Source organism: Lutra lutra, chromosome 17 (genome assembly GCF_902655055.1).
Source record: "Lutra lutra chromosome 17, mLutLut1.2, whole genome shotgun sequence".
Lineage (NCBI taxonomy): Eukaryota > Metazoa > Chordata > Mammalia > Carnivora > Mustelidae > Lutra > Lutra lutra.
In genome coordinates, this window is record NC_062294.1 from 17,880,790 (window position 1) to 17,892,807 (window position 12,018).

Sequence of the window (12,018 nt, forward strand, 5' to 3'; positions counted from 1 at the left end):
CAGGCTGTCCCTCCCACTGGCCTTAGGGCCCCTCCCACCCCCACTCCAGATAAGGCCGGCCCAGGACTGCTTCACTGGGCAATAGGCACTAGGGCTGGAATGGGGCCGCCGGGCTCCCCATGGCAGTGGGGGCTGCTGCTGCTGGGGCTGCTGCTCCCCCCTGCCACCCCTTTCTGGCTTTTCAATGTGCTCTTCCCCCCGCACACCACGCCCAAGGCTGAGCTCAATAACCACACACGGCCCGTCATCCTCGGTAAGCCCCCGCCAGGCCCCTGATGCACCAGGCCAGACCTCAGGGAGTCTGGGCCCCAGCCCCCTGGTAGCAGACCCTGCCAAGGCCCTTCTGCCCCTGCATTTGCCTGATACCTGCCTCTGTGTTGGAGGGTCCAAAGGCTTCTGCAAAGAAATGAACCCCTTCCCCCACCACACTGTTCTGCGTCTCTCAGCTATCTACCCGAGGCGGGTGGAGTTGGGGGCGGGTGAGCCTGAGGGCTTGGCCTGGGCATTACAAGCTGTGGTCAGCTGTAGCCACTCAGCCCCCATCCCAGCAAAGACAAGATGCCCAACCCAGGAAAACAGAAGAGGCCCATCAAGGCCTGCCTCCTACTCCTAGGCCCAGCCCCCACTCCCCCATACCTATTTGTTCTCACCTTGGACTTCGGCATTAATGGAGAGGCCAGGGTAGGTGTTTGCCTTTTGTAGACTGGGGCCAGTGGCCTTGGCCCCTGGACCTTCCATGCCTGAGGAGAACCTGGGCTCTAGGCTGCTGGGGGGATGGGGTGGGGGTGTTAAAGGAAAGGATCAAATCCTTAGTTCCTGGAGGTTGAGGTTGTGGGAGACGGAGGGGCGGGGCGGAGCTGGTCACACAGCCTGATTGGGGGGGGAGGGGAGGGGGGAGAGGAGCACAGGGGAGAAATCTGAAGAATTCAGAATGAAGGCTAGTACCCACAGTGCCTGGCTGCCTGGGGAATCAGCTGGAAGCCAAGCTGGATAAACCAGATGTGGTGAACTGGATGTGCTACCGCAAGACAGAGGACTTCTTCACCATCTGGCTGGATCTTAATATGTTCCTACCCCTTGGGGTGGACTGCTGGATTGATAACACAAGGTACGTGCCCTCCCCTCTGCCCGGCCCCCACGCTCAGCCCCTTGGCTGCTGGCGGGCTGAATGTCCCACCGTCCCCAGGGTTGTCTACAACCGCAGCTCTGGGCGGGTGTCCAATGCCCCTGGTGTACAGATCCGTGTCCCCGGCTTCGGGAAGACCTACTCTGTTGAGTACCTGGACAACAACAAGCTGGCAGGTGTGTTTACTGGGGAAAGGGTGGGCTGCGGCCGTGGTTAGCCCACAGGAGCCGTGACCAGAGCCTCCAATGCCACTGCCTTCCCCACAGGTTACATGCACACGCTGGTGCAGAATCTGGTCAACAATGGGTATGTGCGGGATGAGACGGTGCGCGCCGCCCCCTACGACTGGCGGCTGGAGCCCAGTGAGTGTCTCTGTAGACAGTGGGCTTGGGGCAGGTGGGCCCTGACCCCTCACTGCCCTGATCCCCCACCCCACTCCGCTGCAGGCCAGCAGGAGGAATACTACCGGAAGCTTGCCGGGCTGGTGGAGGAGATGCACGCTGCCTATGGGAAGCCTGTCTTCCTCATTGGTCACAGCCTTGGTTGCCTGCACTTGCTCTACTTCTTGCTGCGCCAGCCCCAGGCCTGGAAGGACCGCTTCATCGATGGATTCATCTCTCTTGGGGCTCCCTGGGGGGGCTCCATCAAGCCCATGCTGGTCTTGGCCTCAGGTGAGAGGGCCTCTGACCACCCGTGTTAATGAGGGGCCTGCGGTGGAGGGGGATGAAGCTGACCAACGGGCCTGCCCTCACTCCTGCTTCCGCTCACACGGCCAGGCTTGGGGGCGGGGGTGTTATTTACCACTCTAGAGGCCTGGCCCCTGTCACTGGCCCCTTGAGAGCAGTAAGCCTGGCCTGGCCTGGTCGCTCCTGCCAGAAGTCTGTTTTGGTGATTTGGTGTTTCAGTGACAAAAGTAAAGTAAATGGAGAGGAAGAGAGGAAGTGAACCCCATCAATCTGACCCATGGACCTAGGTCTGTTCCTTGTAGTCTCAGGGCCTGCCCACTCGAATTTCAGCAGGCTTCTGGTTCCAGGAGCCCATTTTCCAGAGATCTGCCTACTGAGAACAGATCTGCCAAAGGCAGGGCCAATCCCTAGAAGCCCCTCTGCCCTTCCCTGAGAACTGACACAGCTGCCACCTGTTGAGCACTGACTATATGCTGGGCACAGCCAGACTTGACCTTCCCTCCAGTAGCTCATTGATATGCTGAGGAAAACACTCATCAGACTCCATCAATAAGGGCCAAACAGAGACCCAGTCTGATTTGATTCTTCAAGAACATAGCTCTGACCCCGAGTAGCCTCAGTCCACAGTGGCCACCAGACACTTGGCTGAGGGAGAACCACCAGCACCATCCTCCCATCTACACACATGTATACCCATATTCCAGAAACCAAGTTCTCCCTCCTTTTGGGGCTCTACAGCTCTGCCCCACGTGCCATCAGGGCTTCTCACTTAATAAGCACACATTGAACACCTACTGAATGCTGGCATGCTCAGAGTTTGTGGCTTGGAGGCAGTGTTGGAATTGGGCAGGGACAAGACTGAGCATCCAACTGAAATGGGCTGAGAGGCAAGCTGTGGGTCGGAGGTGGCCAGGCTCCCTGACCCACCTGGCTTTGTGTTCACAGGTGACAACCAGGGCATCCCAATCATGTCCAGCATCAAGCTAAGAGAGGAACAGCGTATAACAACGACTTCCCCCTGGATGTTTCCCTCTAGCGAGGCATGGCCTGAAGACCATGTGTTCATTTCCACACCCAGAGTCAACTACACAGGCCATGACTTCCAGCGCTTCTTTGCAGACGTGCACTTTGAGGAAGGCTGGTACATGTGGCTCCAGTCACGTGACCTACTGGCAGGCCTCCCAGCACCTGGCGTGGAAGTATACTGTCTGTATGGCGTGGGCCTGCCCACACCCCGCACCTACATCTTTGACCACGGCTTTCCCTACACAGACCCTGTAGGGATACTCTATGAAGATGGTGATGACACTGTGGCCACACGCAGCACTGAGCTCTGTGCCCGCTGGCAGAGCCGCCAGCCCCAGCCTGTGCACCTGCTGCCTCTGCACGGGACACAGCACCTCAACATGGTCTTCAGTAACCAGACTTTGGAGCACATCAATGCCATCCTACTGGGTACCTACCGACGTAGCACCCCTGTGCCCCCAGCTGCCAGCCCAGGGCCTCTGCCCTCCAAATAAAGACCTTCTTTTGCTCTCTGAGCTTTGACCTGTAACTTGTGGGCTCAGGAAGAGGCACTAGTGTCCACACACCAGGCTTCGCTGAGCAATAGCCCTAGGCCTGGTGCTTTGTGGAAGGTAAGGGCAAGATGGACTTTGGAGAAGCCTGAAATTGAATTGGGAACCCTGAGATGTATAGCTTCCCACTTTCCTGGTTGAGCTGTTTATATAGACTGCCTCTGCTCTGGAATCAGGGGACTGGAGGAAGCTGCACACACAGCTGTGCGATGGGGGCACCTAGAGGCAACGGTGCAGGGAGAGAAGAAGTGAGCTGTCCCACCCACTCCCCAAAGGGCAGGTGGATCCCACCTCTAGACAGGGCCTTTTTTTTTTTTTTTTTTTTAAGATTTGTTTATGAGAGGGGCGCCAGTGTGGCTCAGTGGGTTAAGCCTCTGCCTTTGGCTCAGGTCATGATCTCAGGGTCCTGGGATCAAGTCCCAAATTGGGCTCTCTGCTCGGCAGGGAGCCTGCTTCCTCCTCTCTCTCTCTGCCTGCCTTTCTGCCTACTTGTGATCTCTCTCTGTCAAATAAATAAAATCTTAAAAAAAAAAAAAAGATTTATGAGAGAGAGAGAGAGAGAGATAGGCAAAGGAGCGGGAGAGAATCTCAGACTCCCCGCTGAGCATGGAGCCCCCCGCAGGGTTCGACCCTACAAACCATGAAATCATGACCTGAACCAAAATCATGAGTCAGACACTCAACCGACTGAGCCACCCAGGTGCCTCCCTAGACAGGGCCTTTTGAATGCTAAGTGGGTGACAGAAGTATATGAGTTTAGAATCTGGGGGAGAGGGGCACCTGGGTGGCTCAGTGGGTTAAAGCCTCTGCCTTCGGCTCAGGTCATGATCCCAGGGTCCTGGGATCGAGCCCCGCATCGGGCTCTCTGCTCAGTGGGGAGCCTGCTTTCTCCTCTCTCTCTCTGCCTGCCTCTGCCTACTTGTAATCTCTGTCAAATAAATAAATAAATAATCTAAAAAAAAAAAAATCTGGGGGAGAGACAGTGACTAATCAGATCATTTCTCTAATGAAGGTTTAATTAATGGAGCTAAGTGGTCTGTGAGAACAGTTTAGGGAGCACCAAGGGCCTGAGTCTTGTGGGTCAGGGAAGGCTTCCTAGAGGAGCTGGTGCCTATTCTGAGATCATATAGGATGAGAAGGGTAATGTGGGCCACTATAAAGACTTGGCTTTGGGGCGCCTGGGTGGCTCAGTGGGTTAAAGCCTCTGCCTTCGGCTCAGGTCGTGATCCCGGGGTCCTGGGATTGAGCCCCACTTCGGGCTCTCTGCTCAGCGGGGAGCCTGCTTCCTCCTCTCTCTCTGCCTCTCTGCTTACTTGTGATCTCTCTCTGTCAAAAAAATAAATAAAATCTTTAAAAAAAAAAAAAAAAGACTTGGCTTTGAGCCTAGGAGCAATATGCACTTGCTGAAGGGTTAACCAGGGGAAAATTGTAACCAGATTTGCAATCCAGGAAGAGTCCCTTCTCTGCAAGGTAAAGGGTAGCCTGGGGTGGGGGCTAAGGGGCAGGAAGCTTGGGGAAGCCAGAGAGGTGTCCAGGGGAGAGAGGATGCTAGCTGAGACTAAAGCGGTAGTTAGGAGAAAAATGTGGACAGATGAAGGGTCATTTGGGAGGTCAAATAAGGCTTGTCCATGGGCAGAGCCCGGCATGCCTCCAGGCCACTAGATGGACGGCCCCACAGGACCCCTCTTGTGAGAGGGAAGACAGCACCTGAGATAGGGAAGCTGGAAACTTCAGTGGAGGACTGAGCTTTGGTGTTTCAGGTTCCAGGTTTCAGGAAGGAGGCAAAGGCAACAAAAGAACTGAGAGAAAGAGGATGCCAAAGAACAAAAGGCGGCCATGCTTGATGCTGCTGGGAGGCCAGTAACAGAAACCTGGCCAGTATGACACCCTTAGTGCCGAAGGACTTGAGGTTAGAGTTGGGATATGGGGCAGGCACTAGGGGCTCAGGGTGGAAGGGTGAGGAGCTGCTGAACAAGGGCCAGAGGCATTTGTCCCTCCGTTCAGAGGACTAGGAAGCAGGATGGAAAGCCAGGCAAGGACCTCTCCCCTTTGCCAAGCTGCCCAGGAGCAGTGGTGAAGGTGAAAGTGAAAGAGAAGATGAGGAAGGCACCAGCCAGGCTCTGAGGAAAAGGTGAAAGCGAAAGCGAGAAGGTCAGACCGGCTAGGAGGGTGGCTGACAGAGAACCTGGCTTTGGCCTTTTGTGCTTGTCGCCCATAGCCCTCCAACCCCCAGACCACCCTGCCCACCTCGAGATGCTGAAGCCAGAGTTAGAGCCCCGAAGGGGCTTCTCATTCGAGAACTGCCAGAGGTGATGGGGGTGGTGGATGGGGCGAGAGGAGGGACTTCTGGGAGTGGAAGCCCTAAGGCCTTTATTCGGGTGGGGGTGGAGAGGCGGCAGAGTGTGTTGGGCGAATTGGGTTTCCAGGCTCCCACCTCTAGAGATGAGGGAGTCTAGGACAGAGTTGAAGGATGTGATGAAGAGGCACCTCAACCTGGGCCACTCCACTCCGTTTCCAGAAATGCATCCTTAGAACGAGTCCTCCCGGGCCTCCGGATCCCTCATCCACACAAGACCGGAACCACCATCGCGGGCCTTGTGTTCCAAGTGAGCAGGAGCGTGGGACTGGGGGGATCAGAAGGGTCTCCTGAGGGATCGGACAGGCACTGAGCCAGCAGACCCTCTCCCTCCCCAGGACGGGGTCATCCTGGGCGCGGACACGCGGGCCACTAGCGATTCGGTTGTGATGGACAAGAACTGCGAGAAGATCCACTTCATCGCCCCCAAAATCTAGTGAGAAATCCCCAACCCATTCCCCCAAAGAACCGCCCCCTCGTTCCCAACCCGGGTCCCCACAGGTCCTAGCCCCGCCCACACCGATCCTCCCTTCCTTCTCAGCTGCTGTGGGGCTGGAGTAGCCGCGGACGCCGAAATGACGACGCGGCTGGCGGCGTCCAACATGGAGCTACACGCCCTGTCCACGGGCCGCGAGCCTCGCGTGGCCACAGTCACGCGCGTTCTGCGCCAGACGCTCTTCCGGTGCTGGGGGGGGTGCTAAGATGATGACCCTGAGGAGTGGCCGTGGTAGGAAGGGTGGGACAGAGAGGGGTTGGGACAGGACGAAGGGCGGGGTTGCGAGAGCCCCGGAGACCGGAAAAGGCTGACCTAAGAGGAGCCCGGCAACCGGAAGGGGATCTGGTAGGACCCGGGAGCTAGAGGGCAGGAACGGGCGGGGCTCGGGTCCCGGGTCGGTGTCACGGAGGGGCGGGACCAGAAGCCCAAGTGCTTGGAGCTGACCACGCCCACCCCTTGAAAAGGTACCGGGGCCACGTGGGCGCGTCGCTGATAGTGGGAGGAGTAGACTTCACCGGACCGCAGCTCTACAGCGTGCACCCCCACGGCTCTTACAGCCGTCTGCCCTTCGCAGCCCTGGGTGAGCTCTTCCTCCCCCTCCCCAGGAATCCCAGCCCTGCGAACCTGGCCTCCTGTTCATCCCGCGACGCGCTGGCCACGACTGACCTCCGATGCCCCTCCTACTTGCAGGTTCCGGCCAGGATGCTGCTCTGGCGGTACTGGAGGATCGGTTCCAGGCGAACATGAAGGTGAGCAACACCTGTCCCCCACTACGCGTTCACTGATGGGAAGGGCACATGGGAGCTAGGGTAACACAGAGGTATCCTGGCCTAGTCTAGAGGTCAGGGAAGGCTTCTTGGAGGAGGTGACGACTGAGGGGACAGTGGAGTCAGACTGAAGTGCTATTCCAACAGACGACCATCAGTGCCAAAGTTTGGACCGCTTGAAGTCAAAGCTCAGGACCCTTTGAAGCTGAGGGAGGAGGGAATGGCAAGTGGGGTCTGGAGTCTGGATTTTGTTTGGGTTGGGATGAAAGTGGATGCCATGTGTTGCTTCAGAGGTGCCTAAGGCCCAGAACGGAAAAAGCAATGAGCTGGTAGATTGGGGACCAAGACCACATTGGTTGGGTAGACAGCACTGGAAGCAGAACCACAAGTGTAAGTGACTCAGAGAAGTTTGTGAAGTGGTGCACTGGGAACACGGCGTCTCTGAAGAAAGGGAGGCAGAGACGAGGGGAAGGGAGCTTGGGGTGGATGGGAACATAGGGAAACAGAGGAGTCTGGATATGAGCAAATGCTAAATACTCTGGCTCCGAGATGAACAAAACCTCTTGGCTATAGCCTGAAAGAGTCCATCAGGCCTCATGCACACATTATCATCACAGCTGGAGGCCGCCCAGGAGCTGCTAGTGGAAGCCATCACTGCAGGGATCCTGGGTGACCTGGGCTCTGGAGGCAGTGTGGATGCGTGTGTGATAACGGAGACCGGCACCAAGCTTCTGAGAACATTAAGCTCACCCACAAAGCCCATAGAGAGGTGGGAGCATGGGAGATGGGGGACCACTAGGGAGGAGGGGCAGTAGCAAGGGAGATGGGGGCTGCAAGAAGAGGACAGGCCACATGATGGGCCCAAGTCGAGAGCCCATCCCTTCCCTCTCGCAGGCCCAGCCAGTACCGCTTTGCCCCTGGGACCACAGCTGTCCTGTCCAGGACAGTGAAGCCACTGACCCTGGAACTGCTTGAGGAAACCGTGCAGGCCATGGAGGTAGAATGAAGTGGAATGATGCTTAGGGCTTGGAACGAAGAGAAATAAACCCAAGAAATACAAAAACACCTAAACGGATGGCTGTGTTGTTCCTGGATGGAGGGGGACAAGCAGCCATCCGGACACTGTGGCTCATGTACACCTGCAGGGACCACTCTCTGCATTGTTCCAGGGCCTGGCCTTACAGGTGCCCTTTACCCATAGCCATAGGCATCTATTCCTCCAGAACTCCAGCCCTGGCGAGCACTGCAGCTCAAGGTGGAAGGCCCCTTCCTGACTCTCCAAACTATAGAGGTCCCCCTACCACTCCGGTGCCTTGCTCTTGCCCTCTAGTCTACTGAGGACTGTTGTAAAACCCAGAAGGCCCCCCACACTGCCCCCTTTCCCTGGCTCATCAGTGTCCCACAGCAAAGCCCGCACTTCTCAGTCAAGGAGACTGCATGGACTCCACTGAGTTAGCCCTTAAAGCTGATAGAGGAGCTGCTCCCTGACTCCAAGGGCAAGTTCTTACAGAACACTCCTCACCCCTGCAACACCTTTACCTGTGCAACTGCTCCCATGACCAGGCCCACCCTAAGGGCTTCTATTTGGACGTGCTGATCTGTGAAAGGGGCGGCGGGGGGCAGGGATCTCCCGAGTTTGCTAGGCTGATGGATCATAGGGCTTATGTAGAGAGAGATGATATGACACATTTATCCAGCAAACCTTTGCTGAGTGCCCCCTGAGGGCCAGCCCAAGGGCCATGTGCTGGCAGGAGATCGTGCCCTCAGAGAGAACAGCTGACTCCACTGGAGCTTTGGAACTGTTAGAGTCTGCCCAACCGTTGGGGAGGGTCTACTCTGAGCTGGACATCCCTGGGCCCCTGATTGTGCTCCCCCCTCCCCAATATTTTATTATGAAGATTTTTAAACATAGCAGCTGAATTGCACTGAACACCTATATACCCACAATCGACTTTACAATTATTATTGTTATATTTGTTTGATCACACTTCCATCCCTCCATTCCTCTGTTCAACCATTAGCGCGTCTTTTTTTTTTTGCGCATCTTATTTTTTTGACTGAAGTGTAGAGTCAGTTGCTGCCCCCCACACCTCTAGGAGCCCAGCCAACTTACCTACTGCAGCTTTGCACACGGGGCTGTCTTCTCTTCCTCAGTGCAGGCTCAGCCTGGAACTCCACAACAGCTGGGCTGTGGACACCAAGAACTTGCCCACAGGAACCCCAAGGCCTGGAGGCTGTCACCCTGGGACCCATAACCCCCATCCAGGGTCAGCCAGTCACCAAGTGCTCACTCCTTACCCTCCTGTGTGCCAGGCCCCTACCAGGTGTCGTCTCCTCAATAAGAGTGTGGGCTTTGGAGCCAGGTGAAGGTTTGGGTCCAAAAGTACTATGTGCTGGTAGAAGAGTCACCATCTCTTTGGACAAACTGACTCCTGTTCCAAGTTGGTGAGAAATCACTGAGATGCTATTAGATTTGTGACCTGCCAGAAACCCTGTTCTGGCCGCATGGCCCTGGCCCTCCACAGCACAGCTGGCACAGCTGGAATTCCCTCCACCCATCAGGAACACCCCTGGGTGCTGAGCAGACTTCTCTGAGTCTAGTGCCCTGACAGCCCTAAGAAACTTCGCTGATCCCAGCCACCATGTAGTCCACACAGACCTAATTTAACCGTAAGTCCTTGCTACTTAACACTCAGTGCTTGGGATGTGAGGTGGTTCAGGGAACCAGTCAGAGACCAGGCTTTGTGGGGTGGACATGAGAGCCTCACACCTGGTCTCTGTCTGATAAAGTCCAGGCCTGAATCCAAGACCTTGACCTAAAGACCCTCCTCCTGACCAGAGCATGGGAGGGGGCTGAGCCCACACAGCTGGCTTGGCCTCAGGCCTGGGACTTTTGCCCAAGGACGAGGAGAACCATAAAAGTAGGCCCAGCTTTCAACCTCACGCCTGCCACAATGCTGCTGCTCAGTCTGACCCTTAGCCTGGTCCTCCTCGGCTCCTCCTGGGGTGAGTGGGCCTGGACTAGCCCTGATGACCAGCCCTAAAGCAACCAAGCTTCCAAAACCAGCCCCAGGCTTCCTGCCCAGGGGCTCGGGGAAGGGGCTGGGCTGGCTGGAAGGGAATTAGGTGTACAGAGTGGGTAAAGGAAAAAGGAAGTGCCAGGGTTGGGGTGGTGGGGGCAAGAGGTGGCCAGGGGCTGGTTTCACAAATGGGACAATATTAGGCCAGAGCTAGGAGCCAGGGAGGGTTTAGGAAGCTGAGAAGTGAAGGTTGGACATGTAGTTTAGGGAGAAGCCTCTGGCTGTTGAGTCCTGGAGAAGGTGGCAAAGCCAGGGAGGAAACTATCCCAGGGGTCAGGGAGAAAAATGCCCTGAGTTGGAGGGTGAGAGTGAATCTGGGGAATAATGGGAAGTAAGAGTGGAGAGAGGTTAGAGAACGGACAGAATCTGGAGGTGAATTGGACAGAGGTAAGGACATAGGTAACCAAGATACCTAGAGGTGCTCAGGGTGAGAAGGGGTAATGATGAGCCCTCTTGATTTGGACCTCTGAGGGCCAGAGCCTGGGGGCACCCAGGAGGAGGTGGGGATAGCTGGGTGGGAGTATGGGGGTATGGGAAGCAGGTCCTCACCAGCCCAATGGCCAGGCTGCGGAGTTCCTGCCATCAAGCCACTACTGAGCTCCAGCCAGAGGATTGTCAACGGGGAGAACGCAGTGCCAGGCTCCTGGCCTTGGCAGGTGTCTCTGCAGGTACATGGACCCCGGGGGTGGGGCAGGGTACCAGGTTCTTCATGCCTAGATGCAGCCTGAGCCCACCCCCACTTCTGACCCCTGATCCCAGGACAGAAGTGGCTTCCACTTCTGCGGAGGTTCCCTCATCAGCCAGTCCTGGGTGGTCACTGCTGCCCACTGCAATGTCAGGTGAGTACTCCCACTCTACCTGCCCCGGAGCCCACCTCTCCCCACCTCCTTCCCCTGCATGCCCCTCTCTTGTCACTCTGCCCTCCCTGCGGCTGCCCAACCCCCTTCTCACTGCAGCCCTGGCCGCCACGTTGTTGTCCTGGGTGAGTACGACCGATCATCCAATGCAGAGCCTTTGCAGGTTCTGTCCATCTCAAAGGTGAGTATCTAGGCTAAAGACATGGAAAGAAAGTGTGCCTGGGGCAGATGGGGGGCTCTGGGGATGAGGAATTCAGGGCAGGCCCTAGGCTACCCTCCTCAGCAATCAGCAACCATGGGGGGCCTATGCCCATGACCATCCTCCCTGGCTCCTTCCTGGTTCCACAGGCCATCACGCACCCTTCCTGGAACCCCAACACCCTCAACAATGACCTGACTCTACTGAAGCTCGCCTCCCCAGCCCAGTACACAAAACGCATCTCACCAGTCTGTGTGGCCTCCTCCAATGAGGCACTGCCTGCGGGCCTCAAGTGTGCCACCACTGGCTGGGGACGTCTCAGCAGCGTGGGTAGGAACTTGGGCCAAAGATCTGGGTGACAGGGCCAGGGTGGGAAGCAGTCATCCAGGGCCTCACCATCCCCTCTGGCCCCTAGGCAATACGACCCCAGCACGCCTGCAGCAGGTGGCCCTGCCCCTGGTCACCGTGAATCAATGCCGGCAGTACTGGGGCTCACGCATCACTGACTCCATGATCTGCGCGGGCGGCGCAGGGGCCTCCTCGTGCCAGGTGAGCATCGGCACCCTGGCCTGCCCTCTGCACTGCCCTGGGGCACCCCCTGACCCCCATGCTGATGGCTCTCCTCTCCCTCCTCAGGGAGACTCCGGAGGCCCTCTGGTCTGCCAGAAGGGGAACACATGGGTGCTTGTTGGCGTCGTCTCCTGGGGCACCAGCAACTGCAATGTGCGCCAGCCTGCCATATACACTCGGGTTAGTAAGTTCAGCAACTGGATCAACCAGGTCGTAGCCTCCAACTGAGCCGGCCACATGTCCTCTCCCCATCTCAATCCAATAAAGACCCCGTGCTCTGTCCTCTTGTGCATTCCTGTCCTTT

General features: G+C 56.9%; 3 protein-coding genes across 4 annotated transcripts; all 3 read left to right on the plus strand.

Annotated features, from left to right (window-relative positions):
• Nucleotides 1-15: 15 nt before the first annotated feature.
• On the plus strand, nt 16-3,353 carry LCAT (lecithin-cholesterol acyltransferase). Its single transcript, XM_047710650.1, has 6 exons — nt 16-253; nt 952-1,108; nt 1,187-1,302; nt 1,393-1,488; nt 1,573-1,797; nt 2,758-3,353. The coding sequence occupies exons 1-6, from the start codon at nt 100-102 to the stop codon at nt 3,330-3,332; spliced, it is 1,323 nt and encodes a 440-aa protein (XP_047566606.1). The 5' UTR covers nt 16-99; the 3' UTR covers nt 3,333-3,353.
• Nucleotides 3,354-5,407: 2,054 nt separating this feature from the next.
• On the plus strand, nt 5,408-8,073 carry PSMB10 (proteasome 20S subunit beta 10). 2 transcript variants are annotated; one of them, XM_047710955.1, is made up of 8 exons: nt 5,500-5,698; nt 5,908-5,995; nt 6,084-6,181; nt 6,287-6,427; nt 6,706-6,821; nt 6,932-6,990; nt 7,626-7,777; nt 7,903-8,073. In XM_047710955.1, exons 1-8 carry the CDS (start codon nt 5,643-5,645, stop codon nt 8,012-8,014), a joined length of 822 nt encoding a protein of 273 aa, XP_047566911.1. In that variant the 5' UTR covers nt 5,500-5,642; the 3' UTR covers nt 8,015-8,073. The 2 variants fall into 2 exon arrangements, with proteins under 2 accessions (XP_047566912.1, XP_047566911.1); XM_047710956.1 differs by lacking the exon at nt 7,626-7,777 and having other exon boundaries at nt 5,408-5,698.
• Nucleotides 8,072-12,010, plus strand: CTRL (chymotrypsin like). The gene is made up of 7 exons (XM_047710957.1): nt 8,072-10,014; nt 10,653-10,756; nt 10,848-10,927; nt 11,045-11,126; nt 11,294-11,474; nt 11,560-11,693; nt 11,781-12,010. Exons 1-7 carry the CDS (start codon nt 9,963-9,965, stop codon nt 11,940-11,942), a joined length of 795 nt encoding a protein of 264 aa, XP_047566913.1. The 5' UTR covers nt 8,072-9,962; the 3' UTR covers nt 11,943-12,010.
• Nucleotides 12,011-12,018: the final 8 nt, after the last annotated feature.

Bases quoted from the DNA above. Each gene is read 5' to 3' on its own strand.
- CTRL (XM_047710957.1), top strand. From the start codon at position 9,963: ATGCTGCTGCTCAGTCTGACCCTTAGCCTGGTCCTCCTCGGCTCCTCC. The intron at 11,127-11,293 runs GTGAGTATCTAG...CTGGTTCCACAG, and splicing joins AGGTTCTGTCCATCTCAAAG to GCCATCACGCACCCTTCCTG. The intron at 11,475-11,559 runs GTAGGAACTTGG...TCTGGCCCCTAG, and splicing joins GGGACGTCTCAGCAGCGTGG to GCAATACGACCCCAGCACGC.
- PSMB10 (XM_047710955.1), top strand. From the start codon at position 5,643: ATGCTGAAGCCAGAGTTAGAGCCCCGAAGGGGCTTCTCATTCGAGAAC. The intron at 5,996-6,083 runs GTGAGCAGGAGC...CTCCCTCCCCAG, and splicing joins TCGCGGGCCTTGTGTTCCAA to GACGGGGTCATCCTGGGCGC. The intron at 7,778-7,902 runs GTGGGAGCATGG...TCCCTCTCGCAG, and splicing joins CCCACAAAGCCCATAGAGAG to GCCCAGCCAGTACCGCTTTG.
- LCAT (XM_047710650.1), top strand. From the start codon at position 100: ATGGGGCCGCCGGGCTCCCCATGGCAGTGGGGGCTGCTGCTGCTGGGG. The intron at 1,303-1,392 runs GTGTGTTTACTG...CCTTCCCCACAG, and splicing joins GGACAACAACAAGCTGGCAG to GTTACATGCACACGCTGGTG. The intron at 1,489-1,572 runs GTGAGTGTCTCT...ACTCCGCTGCAG, and splicing joins CGACTGGCGGCTGGAGCCCA to GCCAGCAGGAGGAATACTAC.